The sequence below is a fragment of the Labrus bergylta genome, chromosome 12, assembly GCF_963930695.1.
Source record: "Labrus bergylta chromosome 12, fLabBer1.1, whole genome shotgun sequence".
Taxonomy (NCBI): Eukaryota; Metazoa; Chordata; class Actinopteri; order Labriformes; family Labridae; genus Labrus; species Labrus bergylta.
In genome coordinates, this window is record NC_089206.1 from 17,520,747 (window position 1) to 17,543,029 (window position 22,283).

General features: G+C 39.6%; 1 protein-coding gene across 3 annotated transcripts in view; it reads left to right on the forward strand.

Annotated features, from left to right (window-relative positions):
- The window catches only part of slc16a4 (solute carrier family 16 member 4), a 35,862-nt gene that overhangs the window by 8,913 nt on the left and 4,666 nt on the right, over positions 1–22,283 (forward strand). The window contains exons 1-9 of one of the 3 annotated variants that reach the window (XM_065960905.1): positions 3,035–3,105; positions 5,174–5,310; positions 10,659–10,791; positions 11,015–11,147; positions 11,369–11,512; positions 11,624–11,785; positions 11,891–12,535; positions 17,316–17,527; positions 19,903–19,996. In XM_065960905.1, coding sequence (XP_065816977.1) covers positions 10,675–10,791; positions 11,015–11,147; positions 11,369–11,512; positions 11,624–11,785; positions 11,891–12,535; positions 17,316–17,527; positions 19,903–19,996 — 1,507 coding nt within the window. In that variant the 5' untranslated portion in view covers positions 3,035–3,105; positions 5,174–5,310; positions 10,659–10,674. Of the gene's footprint in view, positions 1–3,034; positions 3,106–5,173; positions 5,311–10,658; positions 10,792–11,014; positions 11,148–11,368; positions 11,513–11,623; positions 11,786–11,890; positions 12,536–17,315; positions 17,528–19,902; positions 19,997–22,283 lie in introns of those variants that run through there. The other 2 variants (XM_020657099.3, XM_065960906.1) reach the window with 2 other exon arrangements.

The window sequence follows — 22,283 nt, forward strand, 5'->3', positions numbered from 1 at the left end:
AATATGTAAATTATGTAACCTGAAAGTTCTTTCTTGGTCCCTTGAGGAGACATGTTTCCAAAGAGGTTGACTCTCTCAGGGGGCAGCAGCCGCTGTCACCTGCCTAACACATGCGTAACACCCAGGTATTTAACCTCAGGCTGACAGTACTGCAATTTGGTCAGAGAAGCTCTGTGACCACACTCAGCCAGTCTTTCCATCAGTAACATAGAGTCAATTTGGCAGTCCTCTCTCAAAGGGGAAGTGATCAACAAATCATCAGCATACTGCAACAAGGTACTTCCACCAGATAGTTCCAAATCATGCAAATCACGCATGACACAAAGCACATAAATTAACCAGTGAGTCCAAAAATCCCAGTGGAAGCCTGGTCCACGTCAACTTTCGGCCTTTGAATTAAAAAAAAAAAAAAACAGATACTGGCTATCTGGATACAGAGGAATGGACTGTATCGTACTTTGAATCTGCAGGCATTGCTGCCAGACTGGAATTTACATCCGACAAAATCAGAACTGAAGGCACAACAATGTTATTTATAGCTTTGATACCTGCACAAACCTCAATTCATCAGTGCAGCCTGGCTTCCAGTTTGGCAAGATGGGAGTGTTACATGGGCTGATAGTTTCAACCATCAAACCTTTATCAAAAGGGATTGAACTGCAGCATCGATTCCTGTAATTGATTTCTTTGAGGCAGAATGTATTGGCTAATATTTGATAGTTTCGCATAAGCTTTGAGTTTAACACTATGAGACAGCGTTACAGATTCTCTGAAAATTCCAGAAAACCAACCAATTTAACTTTTAAACAAAAGTAAATCTGAACTTTCTATCTTAACAAAAGTTCAAACTGGGAAAATTCATAAAAAGTCAAAAACTGGTACGTACTGGGAAATACTGACATAGACCAACATACAACATCCAACAACTAACTCACAACAAGAGGGAAAGAACACTGAGACTAAATAGCCGTGGGGTAAACAAACCCAGGGAAAGACAATGAGGGCAATCAAGACTAGAGGGAAACACACACAGAAATGAAGAAAATACAAGACAGGACACACCTGGACAAGAACTACAATATGAATCACAAAACACTAAAGACACAGAGAACTCAAGAATTTAACAATACTCCCTAGAAAAGAGAAACTTTCCAAAATAAAAACAGGAAACACTAAAGACTAAACTAGGACCTTTAAGATAAAAACATTAAATTTAACCAAGCAACACTAGGATAGATAGTCTTTAAAATAAGGAAACCGAAACTCTGTCATATCATAACAATATGTGTTAACACTAGCACTGTCCTTCTGTTCAGAGCCTCTCTCTCTCTCCCTGTTTGAGTGAGAATGCTTCACTTCCGGGTGCTCTGTCTGTCTGTGAGAGTAACTCCATCTCTTTCTTACTGAGTGTGTGTGCTGCTGATCACAATGTCTGTGACTGTCAGCCTGTCCTGTTCTCTCTAACTCTGGCGAAGAATCCCAGCTTGGATTACCGTGAAATGGAATAACATTAGCAATCTCTAACTTAATATTTTCTTGATCAAAAGACCCATGATATGTCCATTCTAACTTTGTCCATTCACACATGAGAGATGGAAATGGTGACACATACTTCCAACCTTTCTCTCTTCCTACAGCTCCTGCCGGCATATCAGCAGGGTATATCTGACTGAAATGAGATGTTTCATGTGTGATAAAATCAACTCTTGTCTGTATGTTGGAGAATGTTCCACCTAAGGGTGATGTGCTTTTATCTGTAGCAGCATTATGCGTGTGTGGATGTTTTATGTGTTTTTGTTTATCTTTACTTTTAACATGTTTGTTTTGAGATTTAGTTGTATTCGCTGTTGTGGACTGATGATTCCCCATCGTGCATAAAGCAATTATAGCATTAAACAAAACCAGCAGCAACAGGCACATACAATCAAACATTTAGAACATTGCATAAACATTTCAACTGCATCTGAGTCCATTTAATCAACCTTTTATCATTTGTTCCAGCTTTGCATATTCAGAATAATGTATACGTTCTTATAATCGTGTTGGGTCTGTTAATAACAAACGACTACCATAAGTAATCAGCTCAGTGTGCACACAACTCTTATCGCTCTGGCGTCCCTATGACTACAGAGTCTTATGTCCGGGCCGGACAACAGATTCACCTACAGGTCTCACCTATATCGAAATGAATTCTTAATAAACCTAATGATGTCTGTACATTATAATCTAAATAACTACAGAAATTCCACCACAGATATCAGAATCATTGTGTACAGTAAAAGTACTCCATAGAACCTGTGCATGTAGTCTAAGAAGTACTTAGTCCAACCATATCAGAATCATGGTGTACTTATGGAAGATATTGTTTTTACAAGAAATCAAAGTCAGAAAAAAGACTCATTATAGTGATTTATAAGGAACTTTGACAGTGGATTTCTCAAAAAGTACACAGTGGAAGTACTCCATAGTACCTGTGCATGTAGTCTAAGAAGTACTTAGTCCAACCATATCAGAACCATGGTGTACTTATGGAAGATATTGTTTTTACAAGACATCAAAGTCAGAAAAAAGACTCATTATAGTGATTTATAAGGAACTTTGACAGTGGATTTCTCAAAAAGTACACAGTGGAAGTACTCCATAGTACCTGTGCATGTAGTCTTAGAAGTACTAAGTCCAACCATATCAGAACCATGGTGGACTTATGTACTTACTCCAAGAAAACTGTTTTTTATTTTATTGTGAACACCTTATTTTGAAAAAACGGAAGTTATCGCAGACTCGCAGTTTTATTCTCACAATAATTTCACCGACCTCCGAAGCTTAACAGTATTTTGTTTGCTCCCGTTTCATACACGTGTATCTCATGGTAAGATTTCGGCATTTAGCACTTTTTTTGAAAAAGGAGATTAATAACGGGGCAAAATCGCTCTCTCTGTCTGTTCCTCCTGCTCCCTCTGGAGTCCGGAGCATTTACCATAAAGATCAGAATACGTGGGCACTTCAAATTTAGGGGCGGCTCACTTCACCATGTAAAAGCGAGGAGCGGCTGCCTTGACCGCAGTGCCTGACAAGTGCATAACAACAAGCTCACAGCTACGCACGGTAAGACCTCCCGGTTCTTTCCATCTCAGTAATACGGTTTTGTGTAAGCCAAAAGCTCTCAGCTCAACACTGCATTTACTACATAATCTCAAAGTTTCCCAGCTCCGATGCTTGGATTTGGTTTGGACTTGCTGCTTTGGTCAGAGGTGAAGGCTCTCATATTGTGGATTCGAAGATACTTATAGAACAATTCAAGCAAACAGTGATTAATACTTAAAAAATCACAATAAATTTAACTTTACAAAACAATTTTTCTCTGACACAAGTACTCTGCTGTTGTGAGACTTTTCTATGATTACATCTTGAACCTAAGAGAAAAGTTACTCTTAGACAGATTTAAATGGTTCATTCACAAAGTTACCAAAATGTATGAATTCATGAAAATTCGTACTATCAAGTACCTAATATTTGTGGATTAACACAATCTTTCTTCACTTTTGAAATCCAGAGGAGAGATCCATATTCTATAATTGTATTGTTAGAAATAATTTAAACTTTCAATACATAATCTGCACAGAAAGAGGTTATTGGCAGTGTTGGAGTGTGGCCATTACCCTTGTATTTAGACTTTGTAAGTAAATGAGTATCCTTCATTGAGCCTTTTAACTCTACAAGTGCTCAGTTAGGATTACTACATGCACTTGTTCACCTCTGCTGATAAACCGCAGTCTGCACAGGACTTTTCTTCTCCACATATGACAAAGGGAGTAAGCCTTCATTGTGATCATGCATAATATGTGGGTTCAGATCAGATGTTTTCAGGGTACATAAATACTGCAGAGGGAGATGTATCATTTAACAAAGTATTGCTAAAGCCATACTGTGTACTGTATATAATAGGTGTACTGTTACAGTGATATCAGCTGATGTAATGTAGCGTATACCCCATCTTTCAAGTGCATTGATGTTTTTGCAGTGTTGGAGTGAATATTGCAACTAATGGGACGCCAGATCTTTTTATCACCCACTTTTTGTGCCGCTTGCTATGGAGTTAGTGTTCTTGTCTTACCTCTAAGACCATTTAAAGAAAAAAACTGTGTCAAATTAGGTATTGTATGGGTTTTTTCCAGCTGTCATTTTTTTTCATGAAGACATGTCTGTGCAGGTTATGTAGCAATATTCTCAGTGAGCTGTCCATCAGCTTGCTCGCATGAGACAAATCAAAGATCCTTTAGTTGCTGTTTGAACAAATGTTTGTATGAAAATGTTTCCCTTTAGATTTGCCCTAAAGTAAAAAAATAAAAAAAGTAAAATAAAAAGCACATGAAGCTAAATGCACTAAAATGCAAAGCTCTTGACCATTTAACCTGTAGAAGCAGTTGGGTGGGTTTCTTAAAGACCAGCTTTGTGTGTTTGTGTGTATGGGTGGGTGTGTGTGTGTGTGTGGGGGGGGGGAGGGGGTAGGGCGGGGGGTAATCTGCTCTCTGCAGGTGTGGACACTCCTCTGCAGAGTTCGAAAGTCAGCAACAGACAGACATCTGTCTGATTTTATTTGTGAAGGCAGCTGAATGAAACATTCCTGTCAGTGCTTGACATGTGTTATGGGGCGTCTGTGCCTCAGTGGTACAGTCGGTTGTCGCTCAACTGGAGGGTCCCAAGCTCCTGTAACACGTGTACGATGTGTCCTTGGGCAAGGCACTTAATCCTAAATTGCTCCCACTGCTTCCTCAGCAGTGTATGAATGTGTATGAATGGAAATGATTTAAGTCAAGGCAACCTGTAAAGGCAAAATAGCTGTTTTGATCTGATATTTTAGCCTGAAATACCCCAACAAATGTTACAGGCACTTGTGATATGTGGAGTAATAGCTTTAGTGACCTCAGACATTACTGCTATTACCACCAGCAGGACAAAGTTTTCATTAATTCTTTGAATTATTTTTTACATGAGCTTGAGCGGCACATTCTATACAGACACTTTTTGCGATACAAGATGATGAATTTTATGCAATTTCTGTCAAATTCTTTCTATGTTCTATGGATGTATCTGCATTGAATTGTTGACGTTTTTTCATTTTTCTATCATATTCCTGTTTCTGCACTTCTGACCAGCCACTTTTTTGTTACAGGTTTAACGCAAACATTGACACAGCCGAGTTACCAGTGCCCTTGGAGCAACCTAAGAATGACACTCAGAGAATAGGACCATCTGAGTTCATTTTTTAACTCCAGAGCCGACAGGCAGACTACCAAAGCTGCAGAGGAGGTAACTCAACATCTTGGTCTCCTTAGAAGTCCCTTCTGTCCCTCAGATGTTCATTCTTTTCTGCACATCAATATTTGTGCATTTGTACATATTTAAATTTTCTATACACAATATTTAACATTTGTGCTGTGTCCATCTGTGCTGTGTTACTTACTCACTTTATTCTGCAGCATTTGGAAATTGTGTGACAAAGGACAACTTTAGGGTGTAACTGCAGATTCCTTATCGCAAAAGGAGCATTTGCATCAAGTCACCTGAGTTCTTCTGTTGTTGACAAAAGATGTAATCAACAATGACACTAGAAATGAGGCTCTGTACTGTGCTCAGTTCTGTACGGGACACTGGCTGAACTTGTTTCACTTCTAAATGTGTCATATCCTTAAAGTGAACATGAGACTTAAGCACCTTAATGAAGGGTTTCTCTTCTACAAGTACACTCTTGTTTGTGTGAAATTCCATCTCTGTCTTTCCCTGGATCTTATATCATGTTCCTTTACAGGTGTGGTTATGTACAGATTACATAACCACACCTGTAGTGTTATTACTATTTATTACGATATTATTACTATTTATTCCTCCTTTTTGTAGGACTCAAACATGAGATGTTGTCAGATGAGCTTTGGAGGTGTTGGTAAGGGGTTTTGTTACCTCTACGCTGAGCAGACTGTCTCTTCATGTTTCTACCTTGCATGTGAGTGGTTGCTCTAGCTTCATTTTCTACAAATTTGGGAGCAGTCTCAATCTTCTCACCTGACTCGGAAAGCTAATAATCATATTTCTCAGAACCGTGAATGATTCCTTAGGGTACACTCTGTAGTTTTTAAAGAGCTACATCTGTATGACACATACACTTGAATGTTGTGTTACACATTCCTGCCAATGATTACCGACCACTGATCAGAAGTTGGCAAAAACACTCCAGCAAAGGCAGTATTAAACAGAGCATTAATGAATGTAAACAGTTCTGGATTTAAAGTCTTGGCGAGAAAACAAGCTTTTGCAAATGTTACATGAGGACAATAATGCATTGGAAACATATGTTAGGCCTTTTGGTTTCACACAATGCGTCTTTGTGTGTAACTCTGAATGAATGCTGAAACATGTGTTTGTTTCCATGCATTTTACAGAGGATGCTTTAAAAGCTGTGCTACAGATTTCACGCACACATTAGAAACCAAAGAATAAGTCTTTCAGTGGTGGAAGAAAAGATGTGTTACCTACTCGTGTTAGCTTTTAAAGAAACACTTTGGGTTTAAGCCTTTGTGAGGGTCTGTATGTCCACATTGTGACAGATTTTCCAAAACATGATTCCCATAGTTAACTCATATTAGACCGGGACCATGATGTTAAAGTTAAAGAGAGAAGCGTGCAATAACACAGTGTTAATGCCTCACTAGAAAGCCCTGATCCCCCTCAATGGAACTCCTAGACCCCTGACACATTCACAAACATGCATCGAAGCACTAAACTTGTGAACAGCACATGGGGGGAAATTCTTTTCCCTCAGTACACTGGCCCAATTCATTCCCCGTTTAATCCCCTCTGTGTTTTCTGCCTAATGTGGTCCTTGCGTCTTATACATGTCTAAGTCAGACTCAGGTAGTGATGCAGTCTACAAAAGACTGCTGGTACACACAGGTTTACTGTGCACCTCTCCTTCTCCCTGCTTCAAAGGCATTTTGCTGGCCCTAGTCACAGCATGTATAGAAATAGTAATCAATTGAAATCATAGTTTGTTGTTGAATCAAAGACATTTTCATCTTCTAAAAGATAAATATTTGGGCGGGAAATTAGATGTAAAAATGCATGACGAATTTGAGATTTGCCTAATTGATTCAAAGCAGGACAGACTATTTTTGTTCTCTTATCCAGCTGCGCTTCTTGAACAACGGTCTTTGTCACCATGTGTGACCTTGTAATTCAGTTGTGATGTTATACTTAATAAACAGTTATGATTGGTCGAAAGGATATACTTTTTGAATGAACAGACAGCTAGGTTTTTCTTTTACAAATGTCCTTTTACAATTGTTGTTAAAAATGTCCAACTCTCTCATTCACTGTGACTGCTCTTTGACTTTCTCTTTCACCATCAACACCCAAACTGTGCTTGAATCCACATTTGAATCTGGTTCTCAGTTGTTCCACCTTGAGGGAAATGATTAAGGAACTAATGACTTTCAATACTTAGAAATGTTTGTTGGGAAGTTATTCCAAAGTATATCCATATAATGCATTAACTTTAGGGCTGTGCAAGTAGATCGCAATATTAGCTATATAAGCATTCACAATAAAAACATCCCATAAGTTTGAATTTATTCCAAGAAATAAAAAAACAATAATTTATTAAACCAGCAATGATTTCTCCCTCAACAAGTTGCAAACCGAAGTATAGTGTAAAACATGAACAATAGCAGATAGACATTAAACTGAAATGATTTATAACTAAAATCTATGTGGTAGTATTTGCTTATGTATTGATTTGAAAAATGTTAAGTTAAAGCACATTGCATGTTTTCTTAGACTGTGCAGGTCTCATGAATATACATTTATTTTCCTTCCCAACAAGTCTCATTTGATATCTGTGAACACGCATCAAAGGCATGTTTAAATGTGACCTCACACGTTTCCTGTTAAGTTACAAGTCATGCTGAAGTACATCTCGCTCACATCTCAGGCGTAAACAGGTCATTGGCAAATCCTCTCATGGCAGCAGCGCAGGCTCGTGTCACAAAGCTGCAGTCAGGTGGCTTAACTTTATAAGTTACAAATATACTGTATATACACATGTGTTGACACATGTATCCCCAGGAACATTATACACACCAAACATGACATTATGTAATCCATTAATGCCATTGTTGAACCCCTCTGCCATTTGTAAGTACATACATCAAACTGCATTATCTCATAGGTCACCAATTAACTCACTCTTTACATATGGAACTACACAGATTTCTAAAGTCACCTGGAGAAAGGATAAGTAAAAAAAAGTCAATCTGCTTTGGTCAAACATACCCTTTTAAAATGTTTTTTTTTGCCTTGGGTCTATTCTTCCCATTCTCGTGAAACCGTTACACCCTGAAGGAAAGTCTTCAAATTTGTTGAAAACAGGAAATTGTTCCAAAGTAATCAGATTCCGATTTTTGAGTTAAAGTTAATTGTCGCCAAGGGTACAATAAAGTATATCTTATCTTCTCTTAAGAAGGATACCAGTCCAAAGTTTTCTGGTGTCTTCACTGTGACGACAGTGTGTTGTAAGCACAAAAACTTTTGTACATTAGCATCCCAGCCTTGTAACTGCAACATCACAGAAACACTTGGAGGGGATTATGTGAAGGAGAGACACTTTAATATTTCATGGCTGATTCAGTTCCTTCGCCTGCAGTCTAAGGATAACATAAGGGGTCACAGCTGTATCTAAATCCTTTACATACCATCTCTACAAAAACCTGCTGTTAAAAGGTGAGCTGGCTGCAGGTGACAGATCCTAGTACTGGTGAAATCTGTTAGTGTAAAAGTCCTCTCCTTAAATGTACAGTCTTGTGTGTGATGACGAGGCACAGTGCTTTTTTGTATGCTGTATGCTTTGAGGTTATTTGTGAATGCCTAGAGGAAAACTCTGAAAGATACTCCCTTAATGCAAGTCTTGAATTAAAAAAAAAATTCCCCTAACCTTGCTTGACAGGTTGGCCAGGCCTGCAAGGTGGGAATTCTATGTATTTGTTTTGTGCTGTTGTTGTTTTTTAAAGCAAAAATCCATGAATATACTAACTAATTTCCTACCTCAATCAATTGCAGACCTGATTTTTTTTGGAATAAATTGAACTCTACATTTCTCTTTTTGCCTGCTACCAATCGGTGTTGGTTGCCTGACCAGGCTTCAGGCAGCGGGCCGAGTTGGGCCAGCTCGGGCTGAGACTCTAACCTCTACAGTTGGTACTGAAGGGCATGTGAATGAGAGATCCCAGAAACAGGGAACATTCTGCTTTGAGTGCATTGAAGAAAAAAAGTTTTTAAATTCATCTCCAATCAGTCTAAAACATTCACTTGAGTCGTTTTGAGTAAATCACTGATTTCAGATTGCTCGGTTTAAACTGGTTTGGACGTCAGTCGCTCAAAGCAGGTTTTGAGAAAGGCTTTTTTTGCAAATCTTTTCACATGAGCTCATGAACCAGATGTAAGAGAGTTCTTTGGTTTTACTAAACAATGTTGTATTGCTGCCTCCTGGAACAGACATCTAGGCTTATGTTTTTTTTTTTTTTTTTTTTTTTTATTAAAATATCACATTAAGCTTTATTATAATAATTCAAGCAAGCTTTTGCCATTTATGCCACAGCATGTCAATACTTGACTCAATAACTGAGTATTCCTAGAAGCATAATACATAACTCACTCTAAAACCAACACACTTAACACTGCTGAGACATTCAGTCCAGTGCAGTAGCTGTATTAAGAGCAAAAGAGGTGGAAATTTAGACAACAAGTTAAGACAACAATACTGTCACCTGTTGGTATAGCCTTACAGGATCACAATGTACGATATACCCAATGATTAGAATAGTAATCATTGTCATATATGATGAAAAATTAATGACAAGCGTCAGTTTTATCCTTTATGGGTTCCTTTCAGATGCAGCTGTGCGGCTCAGAGTTGGTTGTCTCCCAACTGGAGGACGGGTGGTTCACTCCCAGCTCCTGTAGTCCAAGTCCTTTAAAGTGTCCTTTGGCAAAAGACTCAGCCCTGAACTACTCCCGGTGGCATTAACATCAACATGTGAATTTGAATGAATGGGATTAGTTAATACTGATGGGCACTTTACAGAGCACCCTCTGCCATGTGAGCCATGTGTATATGTGGGGTGAATGTTAGTGTGAAGACTAGAATAGTGTTTTTAAGGTTCAGTCTATTTACCATTCACCAAAATGGTTGGTTCTAATGTTTGGAAAATAGTTTTCTGTAAAATAGCTTGAAGCAAAAGCACTGCAAGGAAAAATAAATTAAGATCAGGGTTATTGTTTTTACATCAAGATAGAACAGCATAGATTCTCTCACTAACTATGAATGTGTTTTACTTTTAATTACGCCTGAGAAGAGATTCAGATTCTTTATTGTCCCACATGGGGAAATTTCTTCTTGTCAAAGATGATCAATGTATATTCTATTATCTCTTAACCACATGTTTGTGACTAGGTGAAGACTTTGTGCCTCTTGATCATTTGACTTTTTTCATGTGAATCCTGAGGGTTACTTTAAAATATTGTGCTCGTTAAATATGAATGAATGAGAGCTGATAAGGCAGCCTATGAGATTTTTTATAAATTTTATATAGATTTTTTTTTTCTCTCAGTGAAGCCAAGGCAGCCATGAACCTGTTCAGGAAGGACGCCATGACCTCAAAGAAGGAGAAGGAAAAAGAGATCCAGTATGGGGAACCTCCAGATGGAGGTTGGGGCTGGATGGTGGTGCTGCATTGTTTCCTGGTATGTCTATGTTAGATGTTTATGATTCCTTACTTTTCAAACATGTGAATATTAAGCCTTGAAGAGCAACATGTTTCCTTAGCTGCCTGATTTCCTTACCTCTGTGTTCACATGCAGATATATTGTGTTCAGTTATAAGGTGGTCTTTTCTGGCAAGTTGCCGAAAGACAAAACTTCAACCAGTTACTCAATCAATTTCATATTTTCATGTGTGTGGGCGCAGGTAAATGTCCTAGTGATGGGAACACTGAAGAGTTTTGGGATCTTCTTCGTGGCATTCCAGGATGAGTTCGGAGGCTCCTCGGAGAGCATCAGCTGGATCGGTTCCATCATGTCAAGTCTGCGTCTGTCTGGAGGTTTGTCTTGGCCAAAAATACTCTGTATACCCTGCACACCAATCCAAAGACTGTATATAAAGATAATAACTTTTTCTTGTGTGTTCCTAAATGTCTCTGCTGATTTTGTAAGAACAGATAAAGCTCATACCATTTCAAGCCAATTTCCCTCTGCCCGTTTACACTTAATTATTTGAAATTGAAACCACCTTTGTGTGCTCCCTCCTCTCTGTTGTCTGTAGCACCCCTTGCCTCAGTTGCCTGTGCCAAGCTTGGAGCCAGGGTGACCTCCATTGCTGGAGCAGTGCTGGTTAGTGGAGGCTTCCTCATGAGTATTTTTGCCTACAGTGTGGTGTTCCTCTACATCAGCATGGGAGTTGTAGTTGGTGAGTAGGACTACATGGTGAGCACAAAATACCTCATCTAATCTTGTCTGGCAAAAATATACACTGGGATTGCTAATAAAAATGTCCATTATTCCTCCATTGTCCCAATAGGAATGGGTTTTGCACTACTATACCAATCCTTTTCCGTGGTCACTGCGCTGTATTTCCGAAAGAGGCTGGCGACAGCGTATGCAATCGGGCGTTCTGGGATGGGCTTGACTTTTGCCCTGGCTCCATTCACTCAGTGGCTTCTGGATCAGTATGCTTGGCAAGGTATTCAAGACAGATCTGTTAATGAGCGGATTCAGTTCTTTCGTGGGTGCATATTTATAATTTGTGTTTGACATCTGGATCTTGAAGTTTCTTTGCCTCTTACAGGGGCGATGTTGATTCTTGGTGGTCTCATGCTGAACCTGGTGGCCACTGGGATGCTCCTTCGGCCAATCAACGTGAAGCCCCCTGTGCCAAACCCTACCTCTTCTCCTATCCAAAAGAGCCCTGCTGTTTCCATCAAGAGCTCCTCAGAGAAAGAATACACTAAGAGCTGCATGAACGGCTCCTCTCATTTATCCAACAGCATCTCCAAATCAGACTCCTTCCCTTCCCCACCCCCTCCTCCAACCCCTCACAAAGACAATCTGGAGGGCCAATGTACTCAGGAACTCCAGGACCAGTCTGTGAACCCTGAACTGACCAGACTGGTCCTTAATGGGGTAAACGGCCACTGTGACTTGGGTCAGTGTAAACCCGCAACTCCAGATAGCTCTGCAGAGCTCAATGGCAGCATGAATGGTTCCACCATTGTTGGATTTCCCTCAAATGCCAGCACGCCAACTGAGGTGACTGTCGTACAAACCAAAGTTCTGGATTTCTCCCTGTTAAAAGACCCTTTCTTTTGCATTTACACCTGGTCCTTGGTCTTCAGCCAACTGGCTTACTTCATCCCCTATTTCCACCTGTCTGCCCGTGCCAGAACCCTGGGCATTGATGCCATGGACGCTTCCTTCATCATCTCTGTGGCAGGTGAGCACATGTTGATCAAGAGTTCCTTTTGTTGTTTCATGCCCTTCTTAAAAAGCAACTTACTAATGAAACTCTTCAATGCATTTTAATTGGGGTGCGCTGACTGTATAATAAAATATGTCTTTTAGCCATGTCTTATAAAGTAGAGATAATCAGAATTAAGGATTTCATTGCACAATTCGTTTATGCTTATGCTATACAGTGTCCATGTTGTAAAATATACACTGATGAAACATCTCTTTATTGATGAAAGACATGATTTGGTAACCTTTTAAGTCTATAATGGAGGCATTTTTTTTCATTTTGATGAAACAACCGTGGCATTCTTAATTCAGGGTACCTATGAAGTGCTTCTCCAGTCTGTGAACCAAATCTAATGTCCCCAACAATCAACACTAGTATAACCTCTCACCAACTCCTTTCTTCTAGATCAGACACCAGTTATGTTTTAATCAGGTCTAACATGTTGATGATGCTTACATTTTTAGTAATAAATCACACTCTCTCCTCCTATACTTCAAATATACACAGGACATTCCTGCTGTTTGTGGCTTCCAGCAGAGATCTCACTGTGACTATGAGGGAGGTCCAGGTTGCTCTAAGACTGGGTTTAAGAAGCAACATAAAAAAAAGTCCTCAGTCAACTTGAAGGCATTAATTATTTGTGAGCTGCTCAGACTCTGCAGTCTTATGTAATGAATGCGCTTACATAAAAGCTGAACTTTGGTCCACTAGCAAAGGCAGCTGGGTTCAACTGTATGCCATCTATGAGGCCTCTCCATATAGAACAGAAAACAGCATTTACATATTGACCAGCCACCACATGTGCATGTGATTCTTAAAGATTGCTTAGTCAGGCTTTGTGAATAATTGAAATGTATCAGATGGGTTGTGTGTTCATGAGTTACATGCTTTTGTTTGTAAACCGTCCCTGGTAGTCAGTTAAATGCAGACAAAGGTCATATTATCTCATAGATGTTACTTATGACAGTTTAATGAACAGAAAGTCTTCTACATTACTTTAGGATGTATTAAATGTAGAAAGGTGTTAGAGATGATGTCATGAATGTAAAATGACATCTAGCTGTTTCAATTATTCAGCAAGGCTTTGGCTTCTGAGATATGCTTTTAGATTTTTTTTTGCTTTTAGTTTAGACATTTTTTTAATTGTCAGCAATACTGCAGGAATTATGTCCTGCTAAAGAGACACAGGTAGGGTGAAAAAGGTGTTGATGTAGCAAAAACTATAGAATAGAATAGAATATATCTTTATTATTGTTATCATTATTATATTATTGTTATTGCTATAATAACAACGAAAAACAGTTAAGCAGCTCGTCGTCATCAGTGGCAGTGATTGTGATCGAATGACACAGCTGTATAAAAACACACAAGATGAAATGTCTAATGTGTGTAACAGTCATTCTTTAACTGCGCTTAAACCAGTTTTTAGATGTAGCTGTGTCCATTCCCTTGTCCGTCTGTGAAAACATCTTGTAAGCTTTTCAATAACCAGTGCTGGCGAGCAGCATGAGCAACAGATTCTTTTAACTCGGACACGTTTGTTCTGTCACATTCTCCAATCACGTGCACTGTAATGAGAGAGAAAGAGAGACAGAGGGAGAGAGAGATGGGGTGCCAACCACACCACAAAGCCACCATCCCAGTGTCCTGCTGTCCCTCTCTCCCTGTCCCAGCGGCTGTCAGAGAGGCCCATTGACTCGGCTGAAGGAGGGAGGCCACGATTGTTCAGGTCAAACTCAGCACCGACTCTGGAGCTAACTCCGGTCGCCAAGCAACAGCTAACTGAGTAAGTTTGCTGGCGTGGTGACAAGAGGGGGCTCCCAATTTTGTCCTAGCCCAGTTCTAAAGTGGTCGATACTCTGCAGAGGGGCACTGAGGCAGGAATACGCACAAAAGACAAGCGAGACAAGCCAAGTGCCACTGCAGAGAAGCTGGGAAAACCAACATGCCTTTTAAAACCCTTTGCTTTAATCCAGTGACTGGGGGAGGAGGAGGGGCCTCTTTTCATGCTTTACACACCCACCCTCCCTGTCAGTTAAAGCCCAGAGGAATGGGCATACACCTTTAATACCTGTGCACACTGCAGAGGGAAACACGGAGAAAATAATGTCCCTTATGCACTTAGCTGAAGGTGCTACTTGGAGAGGCCAAATTTAAACTGCATAGTGATGAGTTTGAACAAGAACAGCTGCAGGCCTGCACCATCCTGCTGAGGCTAAAACACACAAACAAACTCCAACTTGTCTGCATGCAGGCAGGGGACACCCCAGGATGCCGTCTTGGTTCGCCAGAGGAGGACACATAAACACTGCACAGCTGCCTCTGTCATCTCTGTAACCTCTGGGGAGAGGAGATGCTGTTATGTAAGGAAGGCAGAGGTGTTCCTTGCATCATTTTTTATTCAATTCAGCTCAGTCTAAAGCTGTAAAAAGAAGATGTTGCTGATTTGAAATAATAGAAAGCAGACTTTCTTTACTGATTCATTCTCTATGCAAACTCATGCATATTCAGCAGATTTAAAAAAAAAAAATCTATCCTGAGTTCACGCTGATTGTCAGTGACTGCAGCCTGAGTGGTTGTGGTGCAGAGGATGAATGACTGTGATCTGCATAGAACCTGTTTGTTTCATTGATCAATGGCTCAGCGCTGCCTTCTTGTAGCTATTCCTGCGACGGTCAATAAACCACTGCAGTTTCCGCATCACCTATCGCGTTCCAGTTGACCTCAGCAGAGAGCAGCACATATCTGCCAAGTCATCATACCCGTGTGCAGCAAACAATCAATCAGATGGGATGGACAGTGTAATGAGTAGTTTGCCTGGGTGTTTCCAGTGTAATAGAGATGTTAACAGATGAACGTGTTGCTACCCACTGTTTCTGGGAACACTTTCAGAGAATGGGAACGACAGGGAATTGACGCCACGTTAATCCCAATGCAGACCTTTGTATTTTTGCTGCAGAGCGTCAGCCTTTCCTCACATGCTTTTTTTATTTATTTTTTTGCCCCACCCTCACTCAAACTCTCTCTCAGAGAAACACACAACACCATTTATGCTTAGGCTCACTTAAGCACAAAATAAGTGCAGTATTGTGAGGGATGGGCTAAGGTTTGCTCCAAGGTCCCTGCATGTTACTTTGTGTAAGTGTCTGCATAGATCACATCAGCTGCAATTGAACCGCTCTATGCAGTACTTTGGCTGACTTCGACATGACAATCTTTTTGTGTTACAAAGCACGACTTCAAAATGCAGACAGGAGTGTCAGCCTCTGAAAACTCTTCTGGATTAACATTTGTGCCTAAGCTCCATCTTGATTCTTTCAACACAATAACTTGCGTGTTTACTTTTTTTAGGACATGAGCAAGATAGTCTAGATGATAAGAAAAGATGTCTGCATGTTTTATAGTGAGGTGACCCTATTAGGGGCAGGTGAAAAAATAATATTAACCATTTTTCATATTAGAGAGAGAGAGAGAGAAATACAGAGAGACATGAAGCAAATGTTGTACTAACTCAGCTAATCTGGTACAACCTGTTGAAAGTTTAAATGCAACTTAAAGGCCAAAGTAACAATAAACTGTGAGTCTTTAGCTTTTTAAGACAGCCCTTAGGCACATTAGTTTTTCTTATTCACTTGCGAGCATACATACGCTGACTTGTTATGTTTAGCAGGTTTAATACCTACCATGCTCACCTGCAATCAAACCAAAATGGAAATGCTTCCTCAGTAAGAGCTGAGATATATCTGCTGGATAGGGATCACAGAACATCCCAAGAGATATGCCTAGCATGGCTAAGAGCGGTGAACTAACCCCCCCCGCTTGTGGCATGCAGTGGTGCAGATGATTGGGGCTGTGGCTAAGTGGTAGATTCGGTTGTCTTTCAACCAGAAGGTCGGGGGTTCCGAAACTGTGACTTGAAATTGTATCTATCGGCAGGGAAGGTATCACTTACAGTTGTGTTTTTTCTTTAAGGTAACTGACTCTTAAATGTATGGAGTGTCTTTTGGTTATTCTACTGTAATTGTACAGCTTGGTCTAGACTGTATCTGTGCATTAGCTGAGCATTAAACCTGGAAACAGATTAAAACAGCTAGTCTCTCCTTCAAAAGGTATCACAATATGCCTATCTGTGCCTCTAAGGCGCACTCATTAAAAACAAAATGATTTAAATCTTTACTAAAATGTATTGACCAATGGGATATTTAGACACAGATGTATTGGATGCTTAATTTGTTTAATGGGTCAGTTATATTGTTAGTTCAGGAAGTGAGGAGGGTGTCTTATAATGGACATCATTATTATGTTAATTGGTTCCGTGATAAAGGAGGATAGTGAAGTCCCTACTGTTACCTGATTATGACTATTAGGTCTGTTTTCCTCATTTAAAATGTGAAGCTTCTCAATTATTAAAGGCATTTTATCTAAAAGTGCAGTTGTACATCTGTTGTTTGAGATTCCACCATTACCAAATATTAGTCTCCCGTTGCCATCTAAATATTTTATTGTAAGCTCTCCCCAGTCCGTCTCGAGAACCTTATAGAGCAGCCGAAATCTAAAAGTAACATTAAAAACTTAGACACATACTCTTTTTAATGGCTGTACCTTTATCATTTAACTTTAAATGTGAATATAAAATCATTGAGCTGTGTGAGCTGACAGTTTAACTAACATGCCCTTCTTTCACCCTCTTCAAATTTAAATGAAGCCCCACTGTTGAACTGTTTTTCTTCATCAGACCTGTCTGTTTCTGTTGCAGGTATCACAGAGACCATCGCCCAGCTGGCCTCAGGCTGGGTGACTGACATGAACCTGTTCCATAAATACCACTACCACAAGGCCTACCTGATCCTGTGCGGCCTGGTCAACCTGCTCTCCCCACAGGCCACCTCATACATCCTGCTGATGGTGTACGCCATCTTCTTTGCTATCTTCTGTGGAGGATACATGGCTCTGCTGCTGCCTGTTCTAGTAAGAAACAACCCTATCTGGACAAGGCTATGCAAATTTACTGTCTTTTCCACAATTTAACCTCCATTACAATAAGGGTACATTTTCTTCATAGGTCTCAGAGTTTTGTGTCATTTTAAAGAAAATAACTCAAATGTAACTTAAACGAATGTTCCTGGAAACGACTGAGAGGGTTAATTTGGGACTTATTGTGATGAAACGGACACAGCATTCATTAAGTGAATTCAAATAATCCGATGGATATATATATATTTAATCTGTCTAGATGCATGCTTGAGGTTGGCTGCAGGGGTTGAATGACCAAAGACAAGCTTGTCATGCAGTACAAAGAAGCTGTCATCAGGACAGGCTTCTGAACCGCGTCTCTCATATTTAAACATGGATAAACTCAGATGCATTTACAGCCATATCACAGGAAACATTACTTCTTTCAATGCAAATTAAATCCATCTAGTTTCATGGGATGGTTTTTATAACATTAAGCGACTTTATTATTTGTCATGCTGTTCATTTATCTTTTTGTATCAGATCCACAGCACATTGTTGTAATTTAGAAACACACATGATTTTGAGGTATTTCTTATTGTCCTTTAACTCAGACAATATCTGAGGCAGAAACTTCAACAACTACGACAACCACCTTTTCTAACACTTCTACTTGGTTTTTAATAAAAGTGATAATGATGATTGTTGGGATGATGTACTACATAAACAGATAAGTAATTCAAAACTGTATACAATTTGTCCTATGGCGATTGAGAATGTGAGTACAAAAGGTCACTGCAATCTTTAAAACATTTTACAGCTACCTGAGTCTGGACCATAGGTTGGTTCAACACAGGTTTTCTAACTGATTGATTATCAAAGGAGAAGCTCCTTCAAGAAAATTACAAAACATTTCTTAGAAATCAGCAGCTGCTTGTAGACTCAGCACATTTTAGTGACTCAAAAAACTTTCCAACTTACAAAACTTAATTTAGGGAACCTGCGGGTAATTTATTTTGAAAGTACACCACATAAATACACTTTTTATCTCACCGTTATTGCAGACTCAAAGATCTAAGAAATGTCTCCACTAGTCTTACAATGTTTGGAGATGAAAAAAGAACAAATAATTCTGGTCACAGTGTCTTAAATATTTCTTTAAAAAGTAATTCCCAACAAATTCAAAACTCTCTTTGAGATAATCAGTGAAATGCTGCAGAATCTTAGGTGCCCTTTAAAATTGCCTGATAAACTCTCCCAATATCTTATCACATTTACACAATTATACCAGAAACCGTCTCACTATCGTGAACCATGAAGACCCACTATGTGCTTTCGTGCGTTGCCTCATTACATCATTGTGAAAGGTAAACGTATCATTGAATGTGGTCATTGGAGAAGCTTCCCAACACCTTTTTATGAGCTGAACAACATATTGAGTAATGGAGGATCCTATATCTTCAGATCATATCACTCACACCTGACAACAAAAAACGTGAGGAGGCAGTGGTGTGGTCTAAAGGCCAGTACATGCCTCTGGGATTAAACGTTGACAAGTGTAATCCCTTGTTATTTTTACCTTGAATTGAAACTGAAGAGTAGGTTGGTCCAGTTTTCTTTTCTTTATTCAAACAACCATTCATGACCTCAGCATAGGAGGCTATATTTAGGTGCTATTTGTTTCTTTGTCACAAGGAATACAGAAAAACTCAACTATTCACTACATTTCATGTTTTGACACGACTTTTATCTTTGGACATATATTCAGACATATGTACTGTTGGACCATGCATGATCACACACCAGTAAAAATACAAGTGCTGTGTTGACAGACATATGCATTCGAGTAATAGCTGTTATAAAGTTTATATGAGAGCACCAAGATTTTCAAATGGGTTACTCTTGGATTTTTTTGCCTTATTTAGTCATTGTATTCTCTACAAAAATGATAGCGTACACTTGATAATGTAAATCCACACATACATTGTAATGTTTATCATATAGATGTGTTATTTGATAAGTTGTTGACATGTGAGTCATTAACTTAGAGGAGAATATTGGAGACGGTTTGTGTAGATGCATGTTCTTTTTGTTTTGATTTCTTTTGTTTTCTTAAGCTTGCTGTGGCATTTAGGTCTTAAGGGGAACTGTTTTCTCACGGTGCTCAAAAGCCTGAATGTTTTCATCAGCATGGTTTTCTATTTATTTAAAAGCCTTTAACAGGCTTAAAATGTGTATTATAATATTGCAGTCATTTGAAGTGTATGAAACATGTATTGTGCTAATATAAAAGCAGAAAAAAACATTTTATCTTTATAAGTGCCTGTGTTTGTGTGTGAAGAGATCCAGGTTTAATGTCACATATTATGATGTATTATTCTTCTCTGCAGGTAGATCTCGTGGGGGCAGAGAAACTCAACAACTCCATGGGCTTCTCCATGTTCTTTGTGGGCCTTGGTTGCCTCACAGGGCCTCCTTTGGCAGGTGAGTGGATGATGTCATTGAAGGCTCTCAGGAAGTCTGACATGTGCTAACCCACTTTTTCATATGCACACAATAACAAACCCTTACATAATGCAGTTCATATGCAATGGATTGTAGCCATGAGGTTTTTGTTCAACTATGATTTGTTAGCCATGGGGTGAGTTTTTACATGTTTCCAGGGTTCTGTCTGTCAGTTAATAAGAGCTTTAAAAAGAGTGAGTAAGTCTGGAGATCAGTGACTGGGTTTGTAAGGCTTTCTAATGAACATGTATGTTAGGGGGTGTTGTAGCCCAGATTTTCATGGGGTCCTAAATTCCTTGCAGTGTGTTTTAAGTGTGCGTCTGCATTCAGTCACTTCGGAGCGTGGAAACTGAAACGAACAGGACAAAAACAACCTATAGTCAGTGCAGCTCTATAGATGCAGACTGGAATTTTGAGTCTGCTTTGAAGAAAATGCATATGGGGGTTACTGGGTCAAATTTCCCCCATACTAAAAGAGAGTTGAGCTGGAATAACATGGCCGGGTCTGACTGACTTTGTTTAAGTGATGGCAGATTGACTTTGTTAGTCTTGGAGATCTGTTTCCTATCTATACCCAGTTTTCTATTACAGTGTTTTTTGTTACCTCAAATTGTCGTAGATTTCCTGGAATGAACTTAGATTTTTCTAGGCCATCCTAAAAACATACCAGACATATCAATCATCTGTTGAACACATTACCTCATGCAGAAACAAGAGCAGACACCCAGCGTGTTGTAACATGATAAACACATATTATGGCCATTCTTTTTCTGTGTATGTGTGGGGTGTTTCCAGGTAGTGCCCTTTAAGGTAACATTTGGCCCCAGTTAAAGTGTCTGTTTGTTGATGAATGGGGATGGGGGTCCCTTGAACCTACTGACATAGTCCCTTCTCTAAGTATTGGGATACCACCTCACAGGAGTTCATGGATTTCAGGGTTTTAATGTGACTAATGACATGCTTCAGGGTGGTACAAAAATAGCAGGTGGCTCTGTTTACCATCCCTGCAGTTCAAGTAAAAAACTGACATGAGTCAAAGTGTGGCCCCTGCCTCAGGCAGAAAAGGTGTGATAACATTCCTGTGTTTCAGTCAGTCTCTTCAGAATAGCCAACTGTCCACTAATGCTCAGTAACAGCTTTGTTGCAGTCATAATTGTTCTGTTTGACTTGGGACCATTTGATTTCACTCAAATTAACCAGTGTTGGAAAAAGTGCTTAAAAACCATACTTAAGTGAAATTAAAGAAACCTCACATGAAAGTTATTTAGCTTATTGTAAGAGGCACCTTATAGAAAATGACTGTAAAAGTCTTACAGTAGCCAATTAGAAATGTACTTAAGTATCTGGTGATGAGATGTTCTTAAGCATTGTGAAGAAAAGTACAAAAAAACAAGACAGCCAGATTTTCACATTCTGTTGTCTCACCGGAGGCTGTAAGGACAACTCAAAGAAAAAAACAACGCTCTCATCCTCATCATGCGTAACGGCTCCAGACTGTCTACAAACATGTGGATAAGATTTGAAAACCCTGGACTGATTTAACCCCTGGTGATATTAATGATAACAATATTAAAGTCATACAGACTTTATATATGTTCAGAGTGTAGTGTAGGTACACTTCCTTGGCCCTGTCATGCTTCGGAGAAGTGTGCTTCGGCACGATACAGTTCATGCAGGAGCACAAGCAGACGGGTACACAACGTTGACAGCCTTCATTATGGAGAAATCCCAGAGTGTTGTGGCTGTATCGGACTAATAATGACTGAAAATAAGCCACAAAGTCAGTAAAGCAGCTGTCATGTTCTCTGTGCTGTTCTCCCATGTGCGGACGTGGACCAGACAGCGCGTCATTTTTTTTCCGCCTGTCTTTTAAACTAAGGATGCTTCATGCATGTGTTGTATTCGGTTGTTTTACGATCTTATGTAGAAGAGGTAACCGTGCTCAGGCACTGTTAGACCTGGTGCAGTATGAGTGCAGGCCAGCGGTGAATGGGGAGGGGGGTCAATGGTACTTAAGCATGGTATGGGACAACTTTGCTAGTGAGTGCGCTCTTAGTTCCAGGGACTTCACTTCAAGGACCTCAGTGGTTCCTGTGGCCCATTGATGTCAGCATTTCAGCACTGCCTGAAGTCATGGGAAGATTATGCAAATCAGGATGTATTGCATTGCATTGGAAAGGAGAATAGTGCTACTGGAAGCCTTGATTTAAAAGGCCCCAAATGCTCAACTGAGATTGTTGTACAGGTTAGATGCTATTTCTGCTTT